Genomic DNA, 21,103 nt, shown 5'->3' on the forward strand with positions numbered 1-21,103 from the left:
TTGTGTCTTTAATTAAAGTTTATTTTATTTTTATTTACTTATAATTAAAAAATTTATCAACATTTTTCGACATTTTCTCTTATATTTTTGTTAAAATAATTTCTCAAAAATAAAGTTATTCTATCAAAAGAAATTATGCCTCAATTTTATTTTATTTTTTTGAGTTTTTTTAATTTCTTTTCCAAAAGACTTGTTTTTAAAAGAAAATAAGAAAAACATCAAGATAATCATTTTTAATCCCCATCATTAATGCTATTAATTTCTTTTACTTCCTTCCCTTAATCTCATCATTAATGCTATTTATATTATTTCCTTAAATCACTTTTTTTTTCCTTTTTTTTGTTCTTTATATTTTCTATTGAAGCTTATTTTATTCTTTATTAAGTTTTATCAACATTTTCGACATTTTTCCGTTGTATTTTTATTAAAATAATTTCTCAAAAATAAAGTTATTATTCCAAAAGAAATTATGCCTCAATTTTTTTACTTTTTTTTTTTGAAGTTTTTTTTTTAATTTCAAAAGACTGATTTTTTTTTTTAAAAAAAAAGGCTTAAGTCATCCACAACAACTCAAAGTTGTCCACATATTTCACTTAAACACATCTACTAGAGTCTATACCTATTGAACACTTTTACTATTCAAAACTAGTACCTATTAAACATTTTTCGCTGATGTGGCATGGGAAGTGCAGTACACATACATTCAGAGCGTGAGAGACCTTTTTTTTTCTTTGAAAAAAATCTCTTTCTTCTTCCTTCATTAAACATAATTACTTCCACCACCATTTCCACCGCTACTGCTGCCACCATCCACCCTTCTCTTTTCTCTCTTATCGTCAGCCACCTCACTCTCTCCCTCACCACTATCATATTCATCAGGAAAGCACCACTACCATTTTCAAGAATTAAAAATTTTAACTTGAAATTGAGTTTCCTCCGACACCAAGCCCACAAACGAGATAAAAAAAAGCAAATGGAAGTGGGTTCGTGGGTTCAGCTACAAACAACTTAATTTCGAAATTCCTTTTTTCAAAAATAAGTATTTTTTTATTCTAAAAATAGCTTAATTCCTTCATTAATGGTTTAATTTCTTTCAGAAACAAAGACGAGCAAAGGGATGAAAATACAGAAATTGAAGAAACGTTGATTTCAAACAAACAAAACAATTTCAGAATTCCTTTTCTAGAGTTGAAAATTTTCTCCACTAAAACATCTCAATTTCACCATTAATGGTTTCTTTCAACTTCCTTTAGAAACTGAGAAGATTAAAAAAGGGATAAAAATGAAGAAATCGAAGAAGTATATGTAGTTTGCTATTTCAATTTTTTTTCTTTAAAATCAAATCTGGAAAGGAAAATTTGAACAAAGAGGAGCGATAGTGGATCAAAAGAGGCTAAAGGTCCACGGTTAGGCAAACAAAGACCTTTTTTCCTTTTTTTTTTTTAAATTGTAATTTTTAATAAATATTTTGGCTCAAAGTGCCATATGTATGTTATTCATTCGTCAAATTGCCACATCAATGCGAGTGTATTACACACCTCTTATACTTTTAATTATTTGTAAAAAAAATGTTCAAATGGTTCAAATTCGAGCTGGTGTAGGTGTTCAATAGGTATAATGTTAGATTGAGGTGTCTAAGTGAAATATGCAGACAACTTTGAGTGCCTGTGGATGACTTGAGCCTATAAAATAAAATAAAAATATCAAAGATGACCATATTTAATTCCTATCATCATCAATGCTATTAATTTTTTTTACTTCTTTCCCTTAATCTCGTCATTAATGTCATTTATATTATTTCCTTAAATCACTTTTTCTTCTTCTTTATATTTTCTTTTATTTGTTTATTCCTAGGAAAGAATTATCATAACTTCATAAAAATTGTAAAAAAAATTTTACAGAATTTATTGTCTTTATATATATATATATATGGAATTGATATCAAATTAGGAGGAGAATAAGTATTCTACAAATTTCTTTCTTTTTTTATTTTATCTTAATTTTTATATGATTTGTTACTTAAAGTTCATTTATTTATTTATCTTCAATTAATTATAGTTTACTGGTGACATTATTTCTTTCAACTTCTTTATTCTACTAATTTCTTCTTCTTTTACTTTGTCTTATTTTTTTGTCTTTAATTAAAATTCATTTTATTTTTAATTTATCAATCTTTTAAAAAAAAAACTTATATTTTAATTAAATAATTTCTCAAAAATAAATTTATTCTTCCAAAAATATTATGCCTCAAATTTTGTTTTGTTTTTTGAATTTTTTTTTTAAAATTTCAAAAGACTGAATATTTTTTGAATAAAAAATATCAAAGATGACCATATTTAATTTCTATTATCATTAATGATATTAATTTCTTTTACTTCCATCCCTTAATCTCATTATTAATGTTGTTTATATTATTTCCTCAAATCACTTCTTTTTTTGTTTTTGTTCATTATTATTTCTTTTATTGGTTTATTCCTAGGAACTAATTACTATAACTTCATAAAAATTACAATTTTTTTCATGAATTTTATATACTTTTTTAAAATTTTAAATTATTTCTTTTTCTAGAAGATCTCTCCGATCCTATTGTTTGATTGCACAATATTATTATTGTTATTATCAATACTTATGTCCATCCTATTTTCTTTGTTTATGTGAAAATAGGGACGAAGTAGTGTGTTCGATCAATCAAGTAACTTTGATCTCTACAGATTTCCTTAAGTAAATACACATAACTAATTTAGAATTCAATAACATAAAAGATAAAAACTCAAAATTCATCAAATTCAAATAATAATTTTACCTCTCCGGAAGCAAAAATGAATTTAAATTTTCATCAATTATATTTTATATTGTATAATATTAAAAAATTCTTAAAAGAACTATAGTAGTAAAAATAAGTTTTAATTTTTTAATTAATAACAAATTTATAAAACAATCATTCACTTCACGCGAAGCGCGGACAAGTTCACTAATTATATATATAGAGAGAAAGTAATTAATTATTATATTAATTGGTGAGGGTTGGTGGTGTGTTGCTTCAACAAAAATAGAAGTAAAAGTTGCAATACCTACTATGAATCAAACATGTCACCCTAGCCTCTTCTTGGACGCTGCAAACCACTGTACAATCCTATAAAGTTGTTGTAAGGGTGTACAAACTATGATATATAACCATTTCAAGTATCAATTTATCCATATATATCATATAATTTTCTGACAAGGGGTGTCCAACTGGACACCCTCGACACACTATAGCTACGCCCCTGACTTGAATATGTATCAGTTGTCAACTTTAATAGTTTTTGTTAATTATGGTATATTTAGATAGTGTAGATATGAGAATATTTAAATATGGTATGATTAAATAATCTAGTTATGAGAATATTCTGTAATCCCTTTAATTACACAATTAGGATATTGTGTAATATTTTATTATCTTCTTTCCTTATTTACATTATCTGTAACAACTATTTAATCTAATCAATTTGAGGGAATGATCACTCAATTCAATTCACAATATCTATTCTTCTTCTTCTAATTTCGTGGTATCAGAGCCACTGGTTTTTTTAGCCTTCTCTCTGAATGTTTTTCTATTTCAATAACAGAAACTACAAAAAAAACTGAGGGATTGAACAACTAGTTGCTAAATCAACCATATCAAAAAAAAACTGTCAAGTCTCATCTATCTCTTTCTCCAATACTTCTTTTTTTGAAAAAAAAAAGGCTCATAATGGATGGATCAGCTCAATCTATCACTTTAACTGGAGCAAACTATAATGACTACCTTCAGTATCAAACATCAAGAAAACAATCATCAATTGCTTGCACAATATAACCTGGTAACTCATTTGCTTATGTCGCACAATCTTCGTCTCAAGAACAATGGATTCCTAATTCTGGTGCTTTTGACCATATTTTTGGTAACAAAAACACTTTCTCTACTCTTACTACCCCTTCTACCCTTTCTACTGTTACTTTGGCGCATGGATCAAAGACAATTTTAAAATAGATAGGTATAACTCACCCTCTACCTTTCATACCTTCAAAATCAGTCATTTTTTCACCTGAATGTCCATATAATCTTATTTTCATTAGCAAATTAACAAAACACCTGAAATACATTGTAACCTTCTTTGATGATTATGTTCTTTTACAAGATCGGAGTATGGGACAAGTGATTGGAAAAGGACATGAGTCATAGGGATTATACCTCTTCTCTATCCAAACACCACATGTTGATTTCACTCCCGTTGTTTCTTCTAAATTGTTCCATAGTCAATTGGGTCATCCAAGTCTCTTGAAATTGCAAGAGATGGTCTCAGTTTATCTAGTTTATCTTTGTTAGAATGTGAGTCGTGTCAGCTTGGTAAGCACACTCGTGCTGTGTTTCGCCCTTAACCAGTGGCATCACCGCACCTTTTAGTTTTGTGGGTGCCATTTGTTTATTTATACATTATATTACATATACACACCTATGCATACATCATATTTCAATTGTAGGTTGTGGGTGGCGTGACACCCCACCTGACATAGTAGATCCGCCCCTGACTGTGAGGATTATTATGTATTACATAACATTTATTTTAAATATACATAGCGAAATTTTTCTTTTTCACATATCATTGGTCTTCACGTTTTTGTCATAAGTCTCAAAATTATCATATTTTATTTAGTTATTTGAAATCAATTTTTATTTTTATCCATGATGGAACAATATTTTTTTTAATAATACTTGTAAGTTTTATTGATTATTTTCTTTTAGGGAGGTAAATTATATAGTAAGATAATAATAAATTTTTAGAAATAATAATTCTTTTATTATTAGAAAGTTAAGATATTAGATTATTTATACTTGTATAATCATGTAAGAAGTTTTATTTTTTATGAGTTTCCTTAATCATGTTCGTAATTATTTCAAACTATTGATGTATTTTTATAATTTTGTGTTATTATATTATTATACTATATTGTAAATTAAAATTTTAAAGATACATAGGGCTTACACCCTATGTCTCGAGGCTTACGTTTCGTCCTATGCTAAGTAAAACATCCCACATCACGCCCTTGCCTTTTAAAACACTGCTATTCATTTTCATGGATCAAATAATTAGAAGAGATTCGAGTTAGTTGGGATTAAAAAAAATAGTTTATTAAAAAAGATGATTAGTTATAATATAATATTATATATTAAAAGTAAAATAGGAAAACAAGAAAAGACATAATACATAAAAATAAAAATAAATGTCTTTTAATTTGATTGTAATTAGCATTTATGTCCTCCATCTTTTGACATAGACATTAAAATTTGTATATAATTAAATAATTAGACACACATATTATACGTGACGTTCTACATATATGTTAATTTGTTTCTTACATGACATAATATGTGTATTGTGTCATGTATGATGATTGATGAGTGTGTCTACTTGTTCAACTTTATATAAGTGACTAGTTGTGCACATTTAAAGTTGGAGGGCATATATATCAGTGGAGACCAAGTTAAATGCACGTTTATATTTTATATCAAATAAAAATGTATCTTGTCTTGATGTGTGAAGCGACAAATATAAAATAAAAAATATTTTAAAATAATGGACAATTGAAAAGAAATGAGAATATTAATGTATATTTGTAATGACTTGAAAAGTTGACTTTGGTCAACCTTCTTGGAAGTCGTGCTCAGATGAAAATTCTGACAGCTAGGTTAGCTTCGGAATATTGATTTTGGTCTAGAACGACCTTTTGTTCACTTCCCGAGACTTTAGATAGCAGTTGTGGAATCTGGGTCAAAATGATACTAGGTGTGGGACCCACTTTTCGTCGAAGCGAGCTCCAAATGGAAATNTATATTAAAAGTAAAATAGGAAAACAAGAAAAGACATAATACATAAAAATAAAAATAAATGTCTTTTAATTTGATTGTAATTAGCATTTATGTCCTCCATCTTTTGACATAGACATTAAAATTTGTATATAATTAAATAATTAGACACACATATTATACGTGACGTTCTACATACATGTTAATTTGTTTCTTACATGACATAATATGTGTATTGTGTCATGTATGATGATTGATGAGTGTGTCTACTTGTTCAACTTTATATAAGTGACTAGTTGTGCACATTTAAAGTTGGAGGGCATATATATCAGTGGAGACCAAGTTAAATGCACGTTTATATTTTATATCAAATAAAAATGTATCTTGTCTTGATGTGTGAAGCGACAAATATAAAATAAAAAATATTTTAAAATAATGGACAATTGAAAAGAAATGAGAATATTAATGTATATTCTTTTGACGTTGTCTGGAATCCACATTGAAGTTTACTAGGGCTCGAATCCGAAACATTTGATTAAAAATAAAACTGTCTCACCACAGCACCACAGCTCATATCGATAGAGAATATTAATATTGCACATCTTTACTTGTACACATATATTTTGAGATGTTCAATAATATTTGATCAGCTTATAAAATCATTGAATAACTTATCATTTACTACTTTTTAATTCCGACATCAAATCAATAGTCAACAACTACTTCCCGTGAATAATATAGGGTTAATTGAATTTCATGTTTTCATGAGAGAGGAATGTGCATCAATATTTCTGTATTAATTTTTTTCTAGTAGATCACTTTCACACGAGTTATTAGCTTAAACGTTGCGGCAAGACAAAAAAAATAAAATTATTTGCTTTAGCATCCAAACTTCGAGGGCTCAAACAAATTTAATTGTGAATTTTATGATTTTATTCTCTCTTTGATAATATTGGATGCTCTTTTTATTTCTAAACAAGTGATAGTTTTTTTTTTCATTTTTTTTCGTCTAAGACCTAAGTGGTGTTTTAAGGTTTTAAGAAAGAATGGATCTTATTCTTTCAAAATTATTTTTGTTTAAATACATGGAGTTTTCCGTCATTAAAAAAATAATTTTGTTCTTCGAAAAATTTAATTAGAGGTAAGTTAGTAAACCTATTATTTTTTTTAAGGAATAATTAATTTCATAGAGAGTTTGCCCAAACTAAAAATATTACTATTTATTTAGAAATGGTGGAGTATAGTCAGAGGCGGAGTCATAAATTTTATTAAGAATATAAAAGAATTTTTTTCAATAAGTGAGTTGAATGTTATTTTGTTTAGCCTAGCGATTCTTCCATAAATGATCCCAACATTCTATCGAATACCAACAGTCAAGATATTCTTTTCGCTGCATTGATTTTAAAATCTAAAAAGTATATGAATTGTTGTGTATAAAGGGAAATACTAATTGAACAAACGAGTCTAGATTTATACTAACACAAATCACATAGTCAAAGGGAAAAAAATTCAGAAAATAAAAAAAAACAATATTTTCAAAAGTGCATTCTCTGTTGGATAAAATTATAAATATAATTATTATCTATTTAATCATATATTTCAAATAAATATTAATTTGTGTATAGAACTCTATATTAATTTAAATTGTTATATTAAGAATTAAGAAACTTGAGAAATATTTAAGAATTTTAGGTGAATTAATATTAATAATCTAAAATAAATGTATTTTTTTGTTGCAAGAATAATGGTGTATTGGTGTGTACAAGTAATCTATCAAAATAAAGCAATTTTTTTTTATGCTATAGCAGGGTTCAAACCCGAAACTACTTGATTCAAATGGACACCATTTATCATTGCGCAAAGGCGTAGCTTTTGTCAAGGATATCAAACTTTGAATACATATCTTTTTAACACAAAATTTGACATATAAATAACATAATTTTTCGACGAAAGATGCCCAACTGTGCACCCGGAGGTGGCTATAGCTCCTCCCCTAAGTATAGTCAGAAAAGATTAATATAAAAAAAACAAAAAAAACTATTATTTTTTAACAAAAATATTTTAGTATTTTAAATTAAGCTATTCAAATTTTCATAGTAATAAATAATATCTTTACAATAAATCCAATGTAATGTATTGGAAACACATGGTTAATATCTCATTACCTTGAATTAATTCTTATTGTCATAAGTAATAGTAGTATTATTATGTGTAATATAATATTATCCAAAAATAAGAATTATGAAAAAAAATAAGAGCACACAAATTTTTGCATGTGACAACTATGGGAGAAGAAAATGTCACACTAATGTATGTATATATTTTTAAGGGAAGGGATCCCTCAATTACTATACGTTTATTATTTCAATTGTGTAGTAACATGTATGTCATAGGTACAAATAGGGGTGCGCATCGGTCGGTTCGGTTCGGTTTTAGGTGTTATTGGTTCGGTTTATCGATTTTCGGTTTGTAAATACTTCAAACCAATAACATATTTCTTATCAGTTTTTGGTTAATCGGTTTATGGTACTTAACGGTTCGGTTTTCGGTTTGACCAATAAGAAAATACTCATATATATTATATACACGATAAGAAAATTTTCAAATAAACCATATGATTTTTCCAGGATTTGGCATGAAAGTAATAATCATAAAAGTAACAATCATTTTTCTTGCAAGTTTAGACACTAGACACATTCAAAGGAAAAAGTGTGAAAGTATCAATCGTTTAACCATTAACAAAAAGTGTGAAAGTAACAATCGTTTAACCATTAACAATAAGACTAGTAAATTTAGTATAGTCTTATTGTGTTATCGGTTTAACCATTAACAAAAATTATAAAACCGGAAACCGAACCAATAACCTAATAAAAAAATTTGCAAAACCGTTTAAAAACCGTTAGCCCAATAACCCAATATCAATAAATCAATAGTGTTTTTTTCGATTCGGTTTATTGGTTAAATCGGTTTTTGCACACCCCTAGATACAAATGAATATGAGAGGTTACAAGTACTTCTACAAAAAAAATTAGTATTGATTAATATATTCTAATATCTACTTATTAAATTATTCTTACACTAAATGTTGTTCCTCATACCCCTCAAGTTGTCCTACTTCCTCCTCAAGCTGTGCCACTTTCTCAAAATGCAGTGTTTCGTAAGGGCATACAAGTGTCACCAGAGGTAGTATTCGTCTTTGACCGGCTCTGAATTACTACTAACTAGGAAACTTATTCGCGTTTTGCGCGGTATAACAACAATTTAAAATTTACTTTTTATAAATTAAGTAGAAATAAAAAAGACAAATTATGTTTTGATTAGAGCAAAAATTTGTGTTTTCTCTTAAATAAAATAATTAAGAAGAAAATAGTATCTTCACATTAAGTTGACATCAAATAAAACGATTATTTTAAAAAAAAAAAAATTGACATGACAATGTTATAACATTTTTAAAAGTCGAATTACCAAATTAAGATTTTAATACAATATCATATCCACTCCTAGTTAACTTTAATTCAAACACGATATCATTCATTAATTAAAGTAATTAACTTTTATTTAAATATCAATCGAACAATTAAATAGACAATATATAAGTATTCACGAATTTAATCAATTTCGTGTAGATAAGGAAATTGTAAATACATTATTTCTGATAGCTCCCATAATAGTTTATTGAAAATTATACTTCTAATAATATCATATTTATTATTTCATTTTTAAAAAAATACAAAAATTCTTAACCTAAAGCAGTCTAAGAAGAGAAAATAGATCTTATTATCCACTTAAAAAACTGAATTCATCTAATCAATTATTTTCTTTAAATTGGGCATAATTCAAAAATTTATTTATAGAAGTGCAAAATAATACTCAAAACAAATATACCAATAACTAAAATTTTAAAATAAATAAATAAAAGAAAGTAAAAAAGAACAAAGAAAGGAAAAAAGTGATTTAAGGAAATAATATAAATAACATTAATGATGAGATTGAGAAAAAAATAAAAATAATATATAGCACTAATGATGAAACGATTTAAAATTTGAAAAAAATGCACAATAGATTAACTTCCAAGACAAATTTTTAAGCAATTATATTTAAAAAATATATATAAGAGAAAATGTCAATTTTTTTTTTGATGAGATTAAATAAATATCTTAAGTAAGAAGAGTGTCATTATTTTCTATTTTTAACTTTATTATTTGGTATGGGTATAGTTGTATAGATCTTTAGCATAAGAATCTAATTTTTTAATAAAAAATAAAATCAAAATATGTTAATATATATATATATATATATTTACAAAGTTATAATAACTAATTTTGAAAAAAAAAAGTGATTTAAGAAAATGATATAAATGACATTAATCATTAGATTAAGGTAAGGAAGTAAGAAAATTAATATAATTGTTGATGAAAAAAATTAAAAAAAAGTATAGTCACCTTTGATATTTTGTAAAATTTTAAAGTGAGACTTTTGGGCTTTTAAAATAAAAAAAATGTCAAAAGAATTAAAATAGTAATATATATATATATATATATAAATATATATTCTTTATTTTAAGAATATAAAGTATAATTAAAGATAAATAAAAGAAAATAAAACAAACATTAATTAAATGTTGTACATGAGAAAAAAAGGGAAAAAATTAAATTAAAAAAACGGAATTAGAAGAGTAAAAAATTTAAAGAAATAATCTAAGCACTAATTTAGGATCCTTTCAAATCACAATAAAGAAAATAAAACAAACATTAATTTATATTTAAAGATATATAAGGAAAAATGAAATTAAAAAAATTGAAGATTTTTTTAAAAAAAAGAACGGAAGTAGAAGAATAAAGAATTGAAGAAATAAAGTGAGTATTAATTTAGGATTCTTTCAAATTATAATTCACAACATAGATATCTCTTTATTCTACGCCTAATTTAATATGAATTCAATAAATAAATTGATTCTTTCTCTAAATATTTTTTCTTGTCTTGTGGACCATTCATCATTTAAGGAAATAATATAAATAACATTAATGATGAGGTTAAGGAAAAAACTAAAAATAATTAATAGCATTAATGATAAAATGATTTAAAATTTGAATTTTTTTTTGCAAAATAGATAAACTTTCAAGACAAATTTTGAACAATTATTTTAAAAAAAATAAATATAAGAGAAATCGTCATTTTTTAAAAGAAAATAAAAACAAACATTAATTAAATGTTGTACATGAGAAAAAAAAGGAAAAAATTAAATTAAAAAAACGGAATTAGAAGAGTAAAAAATTTAAAGAAATATTTAGGATCCTTTCAAATCACAATAAAGAAAATAAAACAAACATTAATTTATATTAACATATATATAAGGAAAAATAAAATTAAAAAAATTGAAGAAAAAAATTAAAAAAGGAACGGAATTAGAAGAATAAAGAATTTAAAGAAATAATGTGAGCACTAATTTAGGATCCTTTCAAATTATAATTCACAAAATAGACATCTCCTTATTCTACGCCTAATTTAATATGAATTCAATAAATAAATTGATTCTTTCTCTAAATATTTTTTCTTGTCTTGTGGACCATTCATCATTTAAGGAAATAATATAAATAACATTAATGATGAGGTTATGGAAAAAAATAAAAAATAATTAATAGCATTAATGATGAAATGATTTGAAATTTGAAAAAAAAAAAATGCAAAATAGATAAACTTTCAAGACAAATTTTTGAGCAATTTTTTTTTTTAAAAAAAAATATAAGAGAAAACGTCATTTATTTTATAAAATTAAATAAATATATGAAGTCAGAAGAGTGTCATCATTTTCTATTTTTAACTTTATTATTTGATATGAGTATACTTGTATAGATATTTAGCAGAAGAAATGATCTAATTTTTTAATAAGAAATAAAATCAAATTACCTTAATATATAAAAAGATATGTTTTACAAAGTTATAGTAACTAATTTCTTGTGATAAATAAATAAAAGAAAGTGAAAGAGTTTTTAAAAAATGATTTACAAAATGATAAAATGACATTAGTTATCAAATTAAGTCAGGGAAGTAAGAAAATTAATATAATTGTTGATGAACAAAATTAAAAAAATATGGTCACCTTTGATATTTTGTAAAAATTTGAAGTAAGACTTTTGGTCTTTTAAAATTAAAAAAAATGTCAAAAGAATTAAAATAGTAATATATATATATATATATATTCTTTATTTTTAATAATATAAAGTATAATTAAAGATACATAAAAGAAAATAAAACAAACATTAATTAAAGGGTTTACATGAGGAAAAAGTGGAAAAAAATTAAATAAAAAAACAGAATTCGAAGAGTAAAAATTTAAAGAAACATGTAAGCACTAATTTAGGATCCTTTCAAAGCACAATAAACAAAATAAAACAAACATTAATTAAAGATATATAAGGAAAAATGAAACAAAAAATTAAAGATAAAAATTTTAAAAAAAAGAATGGATTTAGAAGAATAAAGAATTGAAAGAAATAATGTGAGCACTAATTTAGGATCCTTTCAAATTATAATTCCCAATATAGATTTTTCCTTATTCTTCTTCTAATTTAAATATGAATTCAATAAATAACTTGATTCATTCTCAAAATAATTCTTCTTGTCTTGTGGAGCACTCATAATTTTTTCTATAAATTTTTCAATCAGAATGATTTTTTTCTCAATACAAAATTTCTTGTTGATAAAATTATAGTGCAATAACCTTTTAAAAAAAATTCCTTTTGAAGAGAAACATTTGTTACATGGCCTTTCACTTTATATCAATATCTTGAAGAATCATGAGATACTATCTCGTTCTCTTTTCATAAAGAAATCATATTCTATCATCATAGGAAGAAGTGACAAAGTTAAGGTGTTCATTTTTGTTGATCTTAACTACTTATTATTTTTTATTTTTAGGCTAAATGTAAATAATTTTGAGAATTTCTTTTTATATGTATATATATTTGTAATTGTAGAATGATTTTGAAATATAAGATTCTTAACATATTTTAGATTCCTAATAATTTTATTTTTGCAATGTTTTAGTCTTGATTATTAATTTTGTATTTCTTTTATCGTTAAGCTTTAAACACATAAGTTAGATTATTAATTTTAAAAAAGAGAAAAATGTTGTGATCTCTAGTTACTCCATATAAAATATCATACTAAATAGGACATTAGATTAATTCTTGCATAAAATTAATTTCAATTTTTATATATGTAATGCTTACCTTCAAAGATTTGACTATTATTTTACGCTAAGTTGACGAAATTTTGTCCATTCTGAGATCTCTTCTCTTCATCTCTAAATTTGCTTCCTTGGAGCTTTGTCGTTACTGTTTTTCTTTTTCTGTTGCTTGTTATTTTTCTCTCCTTCATGATTTTTCTTTTATTTATTTGGTACGTTGTTGAATTTTTTTCTCTTTGATACGTGCATGTTCAATGAAACTTGTTTGATGTTCCTGAAAAGTTAAAAAGTAAAGAAAGGAAGAAAAACAACAAAAAAGATGTTAGAAACACAATCATAAAAAGAAATGAAATATTGAGAAAGGAGCTAATCAAACCATGAATTCTTCTGTTATTCTCTCAACAATGAACATATCAATATTAGTTGGTGATTAACTTTTACCATATTTTTTTAAACGATTTATGATTATTTACCTTATTTTAAATATTAGAGAAAACTCTTGACATTCTCTCATATAGGTTATTTTCTCTTTTAATTTCTAATATTTATGTGCGTCAGTTATAAGTATTAAAAAGAACTTAATTGTCACTAATATATTTAACATAAGGAAGAAACATTTTAAAAAATGAGAAAAAAAGATAAATAGAATATTGGCCATAGAGAGGTGCCAAATAGGATTGCTTAGATTCAGCTTTATATATATATATATATAGAGATTATTAAAAAGACTCTGCAAATTTCAAATGTTAGAACCTTTAAAGTAATATTTACAATACTTGAAATCAAACCTTGCAAAAATAACTTTTTGAATCTAAGTAGAAATTTCAGATGTTAAAACCTATAAAGCAATATATACAAATATTTTAAAATTATTGCACTACACTTTTGGGACTCTACTCGAGGTGAGCTTTAGTAACGATGGATCGGATCGTTACACCACAATTATATTCAACACTTTGTTTCTTGATAAATATTTATAGTAAAGAAATAAAATAAACAACTTTTATTATACATTAAAAATCATCTCAATCAAATGAAATATATTAAGGATCAAAATAAAACATTACACATACACATGGGGTGTCAAAATGAGTCCAAATATAGATAACCCGTCTAGAATTTTACGAGTTGGACTCAAGATAATTTGATTTGAGTTCAACCTCAACTCATTCATGTCTAAACCCATTTTAAAAGAATCTTCAATTGAGCCCAATTAATCTACATTTAACCCATTTTAAGGCTCTTTATTTTGCATTGATGTAATATATGTTCCTATAGTAAGTTATGAATCACTATCTATTTTATATCTTCTAGAATTTATCTATGCATTTGTAATTTTCTTGAGTTGAAATTCAAATAGTGGTTGTAAAAGTTAAATAACAATATATTAAAATTGTTGAGATTAAACAGGTCAAATTGGACGATCATGACCCAACTCGATTTTTAGCCCATTTGAGCCCAACCCAATTAAACCCAAAGTAAATTTGGACGGAGCATAGCCCAATCCAAATTCTATTTCAACGTATTTTAATATCTGTAACTTCAACTTAACGAACCCATTTGACCCTTGTACTCATACATTAAGGACCATTTTGATAATTTTGTACGTGCATTTTCGTAAAAGAAGAACAAACTCAAATACTAACAAATTTTAAGTTGCGCATAGAGATCCGAGAAAGAAGATAACTTGTACATTTGTACTACTTCTACCACAAGCATCACATAATATCTCCGATTTCAACTTAGCGAACTCATTTGACCCTTGTACTCATACATTAAGGATCATTTTGGTAATTTTATACGTGCATTTTCGTAAAAGAAAAACAAACTCAAATACTAACAAATTTTAAGTTGCGCATAGAGATCCGATAAAGAAGATAACTTGTACATTTGTACTACTTCTACTACAAGCATCACATAATATCAAATCTACGCCAAAAGATTAAAAAAATAGTCTCTCTCGCTAAAGACAACTTTGTGAGATCCAAGAGAGAGAAAAAATCTCTCTTCTCTCTTTCTCTCTCAAAAGTCAGAGAGAGAAGCATCACCGTCACAATCACAATCGAGAAGGAGCTGACCCATTGATTTAGCAGTGAAAAATGGGATGCTCGTTCTCGGGACTCAATGCTTTGTATGACAACGCCAATGGCGGAGGAGATGTTTGGATCAATGAGAATCGCTTCAGGATCCTTCGTCAAGCCAGTTTTCCCAATGTCTTCCTTGTCAAGGAGCTCATTTCTGACCCCAACAAAATTAAGGACCCTTCTCATGTCTCTGGTACGTATTACTAGATACTTACTTACATTGGTTTGAGGAATACTAGTTGCTCGTCAAATTAATTTGTGGCAATAGCAAGTTTCGTTTTCTCTCTCTCTTGAAATCTGAAAATTGAATCACATTTTTCCTTGTAAGTTGACAATTGAATCAGATTTTATGGAGTTTTGAGCAGAATTAAGTTGGGATTCTTTGTGCATAGTTGTAGTTGTTGACAATTAGGTGAAATTTGTGAATAATATTAGTGGACATTTTTTTTGTTCTCTCTTGTGATCTGACTCTATAGGAAACAGAAGGTTGTGGTAAGGTGTGTGTACATTCTACCCTACCCTACTTTGTGAAATTATAATGGGTTTGTTGTTGATCTGACTATTAGGTCAGATTTGTAAACAGGTCTAGACTGTGCTTAATGGATAATGGGAATTCTTATAGTTGATCTTGGTAGTTGTTGTTGCTGTTGACTATTAGATCAGATTTGTGAATGAAAGGGTTTCTTGCCTGCTTCAAATTCTATACGATTTGCTTTGGTTGTAGTTGTAAATGATCATTGGGGGAGTTTTTGTATCAATTACACTCCACGGATATTTATGTCTCGATGTTTGCTACTATCAATGTTTTCTTTCCTTTGCCTGCTAAATAACTGTGATTTTGTATGGGTACTAGGTGTTTCTATAGGGTGATCATCTTGATATATGAACTTTAGCTCCCAGAATTTGCTTATATTTTGTGCAATTAGATATCTTTTTCTAGATTTACTAATAGTGTACTGCTGGTTTGTGCGGCATCTTATCAGGAAAAAAGAAATGCATAAAAATGAACTCTTTTAAACATATTTTTACTGTTGTTTGCAATTGAAAAGAAGAAAGTCCAATGGAACCTTATCCTTTGCCTTTTATGTTCTCTTTTTGTCTTTCGATGAATTTCTTTTCATTGCTCAAATGGCAAAGTTAGGTCTGCAACAATTTTCTCATTTATCAGGTCAGATATTGTTTTCTTGTGGACCTGAACCATCTAGTGCAGTCAGATTTATGATTCTTTCTCTAGGAAAAGAATAGTGCAGACTTTTGAACAATTGTTGTATTTTCATATTTCTCTTGTTCTTATTAAGACCTTTTAAATTGTCATGTTAACATAATAGTGTTTGCAATGCATTGTATCTGAATGTTTAGATGATGGAACTTATGCAATGAAGAAAGTTCTTATTCAAAACAATGAACAGTTAGAGTTGGTGAAAGAGGAGATCCGCGTTTCGTCTCTGTTTAGCCATCCCAATCTGCTTCCTCTCTTGGATCATGCCATCATTTCGGTCAAGGTAATTACTAAAACCCGTGCACTTGCTTTGATCAGCAGAAAAAGAAAATTGTTGCAGTGGTCTCTAATTTCTTCATTTAGTCTATGTTTCTCGGACTCTTCAGAAGTCGACTAGTGCGTGTCGGATCCTCCAAAAGTAGTGTTTTGGAGGATCGGACACAGGTGCGGCAGAAATTTTGGAGAGTCCAAGTAACTTAGCATTTAGTAATTCACTCAGCTCCACGTCTAGGCTATCTCTTATTGAGAGTGCATATCATGCAAAGAAGGTGAACACATGCACAATATTGATCCTTTTCCATTCCAGGAGTCTTAGATGGGCTTCAAGAGTTCAAGGAATTCATTCCCATCATAGTAGATTTATTTCCCTATATATGAAGAAGTTTGAACATGCACGTGAATGGTCAAAGAAGTGTATCCTTTAGTTCCTTTCTTTCGCAAAAGACAAAGGAAAGGGGGTTGGGAAGTTGCTCACAATCACAGAGGGTTTACTGTTCACATGTCTCATTGAGATGATACTCTTCCGGCAGTTTTGGCTTCTGGGAATGAGAACTATGTTTAAGCAAACTGTCATTTGTCAATTATGAAAGACATGCTCTACTTTTGCTGAATGCTATAAGCATGCTGATTTACATCTTCTTTGTTGCCTTCCCTCTATGATATATCTTCAGTTGCCACTGGATTTTCTCTAAAGCTCTTATTTAATTGGATAATGGGCAGGCCTCACAAGACCAGTCTAGGAAGCAGGAAGCTTACTTGTTATTTCCAGCCCATTTGGATGGGACATTACTGGATAGTATGAAAACCATGCAAGCAAAACAGGAGTTCTTTTCCACTTTGGAGGTGCTTCAAATATTTCATCAGGTGAACAAGAATCAGTATGTTCTGCACAAGAGCATCTTTTCATTTTCTGAAGGAAAACGGAAGGGTCAAGTGCACATGGAATTGTGAAGCCAAAAAATGATGTACTGAAAAATGTTTTATATGCAGCTTTGTGCAGGTCTCAAGCATATGCATAACTTTGATCCTCCGTATGCACATAATGATGTCAAACCTCGTAATGTCCTTTTAACACATCGAAAAGGACAGGCACCTCTTGCAAAATTAATGGATTTTGGAAATGCGCGTCCTGCAAGAAGGCAAATTCGCTCTCGTTCAGAGGCTCTACAGTTGCAGGTACTTATGCTTCTTCTATTATATAAACGTATCTTCTTCTGTATTTATGCCTGCAAGCTTCTCATCTTTCTCTTCTTCTGAACCTGAACAGGGAGAATGTTATCACCATCACTGTATTAATAACATAAGGATGTTGCTTTTTCTTGGCTCTGTAACTTACCGTTCACAACTTACCCCATTCTGATGCATTTTTTTTGGTTTGATGTACGTTTGTGGTTATCCAGGAATGGGCATCTGAGCATATTTCAGCACCTTTCCGTGCACCTGAATTGTGGGACTGCTCAAGTCAATGTGATATTGATGAAAGAACTGATATCTGGTCATTAGGTTGTACATTATTTGCTATAATGTAAGACTTCTTTCTACTCTTTTGCAGATATCTTTTTGTAGCTTTTTCTGTGCAAAATAAAATATTTTTATTCTCTTGTTGACATATCTGTTAGTTGCATCACCATTGCCCAATAAGTTGATATTCGGTTCGATCAAATCATGATTTAAGTAAACTCAAGTGTGAAATCTCCTGCTTTTGACTTGTTTAATGCTTAAAATAAGTATGTTGGTGAGCGTACTGAAGTGTTGTCTGGTGCTGAGTTTCCAAGTTATTATTCACAGTAAAAGTTTTTTTCTTTTCAGAATAATGAATAAAAATTCTCATGACATGCATATATTACCCGATTGCAGATATTAATTAACTGTGAAATTGGTTTCGAACAGGTCTGTTTGCATGAAAGATAGTTATTAATCTTTAATATCTTGGCTTTTATGTTCCAGGTATGGTGTATCTCCATTCGAGTATGCACTTGAGGAATCTGATGAAAGTCCACAATTGGCTATTGTAAATGCACAAATAAAGTGGCCAACTGAGCCTAATGCTCAATATCCAAACGACCTTAATCAGTTTGTGACATGGATGCTTCAGCCTCAAGCAACAGTCCGACCCCGCATAGATGATATCGTAATTCATGTTGACAAGTTGATCTCAAAGTATTCCCCATTAAAGTAATGTGAGGGGAACATTTTGGTTTAGTTCACATATGCATCATCTAAATAAACATCTTAGCATATTACAGAATCCACCATAAGTTACTGTTACATTTTTTTTTTCCATCCATTTTTTCTTGTCAAAATGTGATAGTAGACTCAGTAACTCATTATTCCTCATTATACAGAGGAAAGATAATTTAATGTTGAACAATCTCTACTACTTTTGTTCCCATGTCCACAGGAAAATTTTGCCTTGGTTGTTTCTGCAAGCTCATTTTTATTCTCAGTATTCCTTTATAGTTTATGTCATGCGATGTCTCATATTTTCTAATCGTGCTGCCTTTACACTCTTATTGAGCTTAGCGCTCGCTTATTTCTTTTGTACTGAGAAAAGTAGGATGGATTCTCTTAGCTCAATCTTTAGAAGGCTCAGCTATTGCTTCATGTTTTGAAGCTTGTCGTAGAACTTCTTCCATACCGTTAAAGGCTTTTCTCGCGTAATGAAGTATTTCTTTGTTGCCTTTGATTCGTGTAGTTGACAGAGCTCATACCTTGACATTGTTATACACGGACTTCAAGAGTTTTAGAAGATTAATCGCAATAATGGATCTCACGGGAGAAAATTGAACACTTTGTTCCTGCTTCTAATAATAATGTGGATTTTTTTTTGCATCTTTAAAGGCTAAACTTGAGGGTAGGTTATATGAATTCTTCCAAATCTATATTCATTACTACATTTGTGTAAAGTGAAAGACAAGAGATTTGTCATATCTAAATTTGATTTGAATACTTACAAAGGGGGTATTTTTCGCACTTGGTACTATGGAAAATGTTTTTCTAGGAAAATTAATGGATTTTTTACCTATTTTTTTTTTGTGTTCGATACCAAGTAAAAAATATTATTCTAAAAATATTTGTCATAAATCAATTTTTCATCACGTGGCTTAGAAACATTTTCCCACAAATTAAAAGTCACTTAAAAGACCGTTGGTGCACATTAGTCTTAGTTGTAAGTACCAAGTAAATCACTTAAAATCAAGAAGACATGCATTAGCATACCAGGATTAATTGGGTTAAGTGGACACATGGTTATTATCTTGTTTTATTTCTACCATTGTTGTTTTTGAGTAATGGATGTTGTTTGCTATGAGATTTAAATTCGAGGATGAATTGTGTTTTCAAGAAGAGGCGAATGATAGCATCCATGTCAGCCTACTTGTACTAAAGTTGACGGGCGTCAATACAAAATCAAGAATATGTTTATCACGAAAGAGGTGTCCAAATTCAAGTCCAAAAGAAAGAAGTTTGAGCCACACGAAGCCCAATAAAAGAGTCCAAAAAGCTGAATGCTCAAAGTCAAAAGTTCCTATTTTAAAAGTTTCATAGTTTAAAAAATTTCCTAGTTTAAAGTTTTCATGTTTTCCTAGTTTAAAGATTCCTAGTGTAAAAATTACCTAGTTTAAAGTTTCAATAAAAGCAGGATTTAAATCCTATTCTATTTGGGATATGTTTTCCCTATATATTGGGGTTGATTTTCATTATTTTGAGACAAACATGATTAATATCATTTGAGATGTTTTCTCTTCTTTACACTTTTGTGCGTGGTGACCATGAATTTATCTTACAACCTTATAAGAATGATTCTTTAAGAGGTAACATTAATTCTTAATTTGATATCTTTGGTTTCTATTTGTAAATTAAAGAAGGTGATTAGTGTTATACTAATTGTTGTCTCTAATTTCTTCGTAATTGGGGTCTAGATCACTTTTGATCTAAGTTCTTGAATTGACTGTATTAGTATCATGATTAGTCTTAATCCGCTAATTTTGAATACTAAGATCTTCTTGGCACTTTATCTTGAAATTGGGGATTTTATTCTTGAATTTTACATATCTTTCAATTTCTGTCTTTAATCTTTATAATTTTGCTTCCGCATTATTTTCTTGTTTATTCTGGTAACCCGATTCTTATCACCACTTGTCTTCTTGCTTTGTAAGATTGTCTACCATTTAACTAACTGTATTCTTTTTTCCTTCTTTATTTCCCAATCATAGAAAGTCACGTCTCAATTTATCGAACCTCTCTTTTACCTTAGATATCTATAAATACCTAACAATCTAATAAACGAAATTAAAAAAAACAGGAAGCGTATCTAATTATTTCCTATAGCCAATATCCTTTCATAAATATAGTGTTTTAAAATTGACATGATATCTAATTCACGAATATCCTTTACCTAAATTTAGTGTTTCGAAACTACAGATTATATATCAATCATACGATTTTCTCTCAATCGGTAAAATGATTTTTTTTTGGTTGTTATCAATCAATGACCCCCCCCCCCC

General features: G+C 28.0%; 1 protein-coding gene across 1 annotated transcript; it reads left to right on the top strand.

Annotated features, from left to right (window-relative positions):
- Nucleotides 1–14,946: 14,946 nt before the first annotated feature.
- On the top strand, nucleotides 14,947–18,978 carry LOC125861880 (uncharacterized). The gene is made up of 6 exons (XM_049541788.1): nucleotides 14,947–15,293; nucleotides 16,460–16,602; nucleotides 17,319–17,462; nucleotides 17,589–17,774; nucleotides 17,999–18,123; nucleotides 18,546–18,978. The coding sequence occupies exons 1-6, from the start codon at nucleotides 15,116–15,118 to the stop codon at nucleotides 18,775–18,777; spliced, it is 1,008 nt and encodes a 335-aa protein (XP_049397745.1). The 5' UTR covers nucleotides 14,947–15,115; the 3' UTR covers nucleotides 18,778–18,978.
- The last annotated feature ends 2,125 nt before the right edge of the window (nucleotides 18,979–21,103 follow it).

The sequence above is a fragment of the Solanum stenotomum genome, chromosome 4 (assembly GCF_019186545.1).
Source record: "Solanum stenotomum isolate F172 chromosome 4, ASM1918654v1, whole genome shotgun sequence".
NCBI classification, from domain to species: Eukaryota; Viridiplantae; Streptophyta; class Magnoliopsida; order Solanales; family Solanaceae; genus Solanum; species Solanum stenotomum.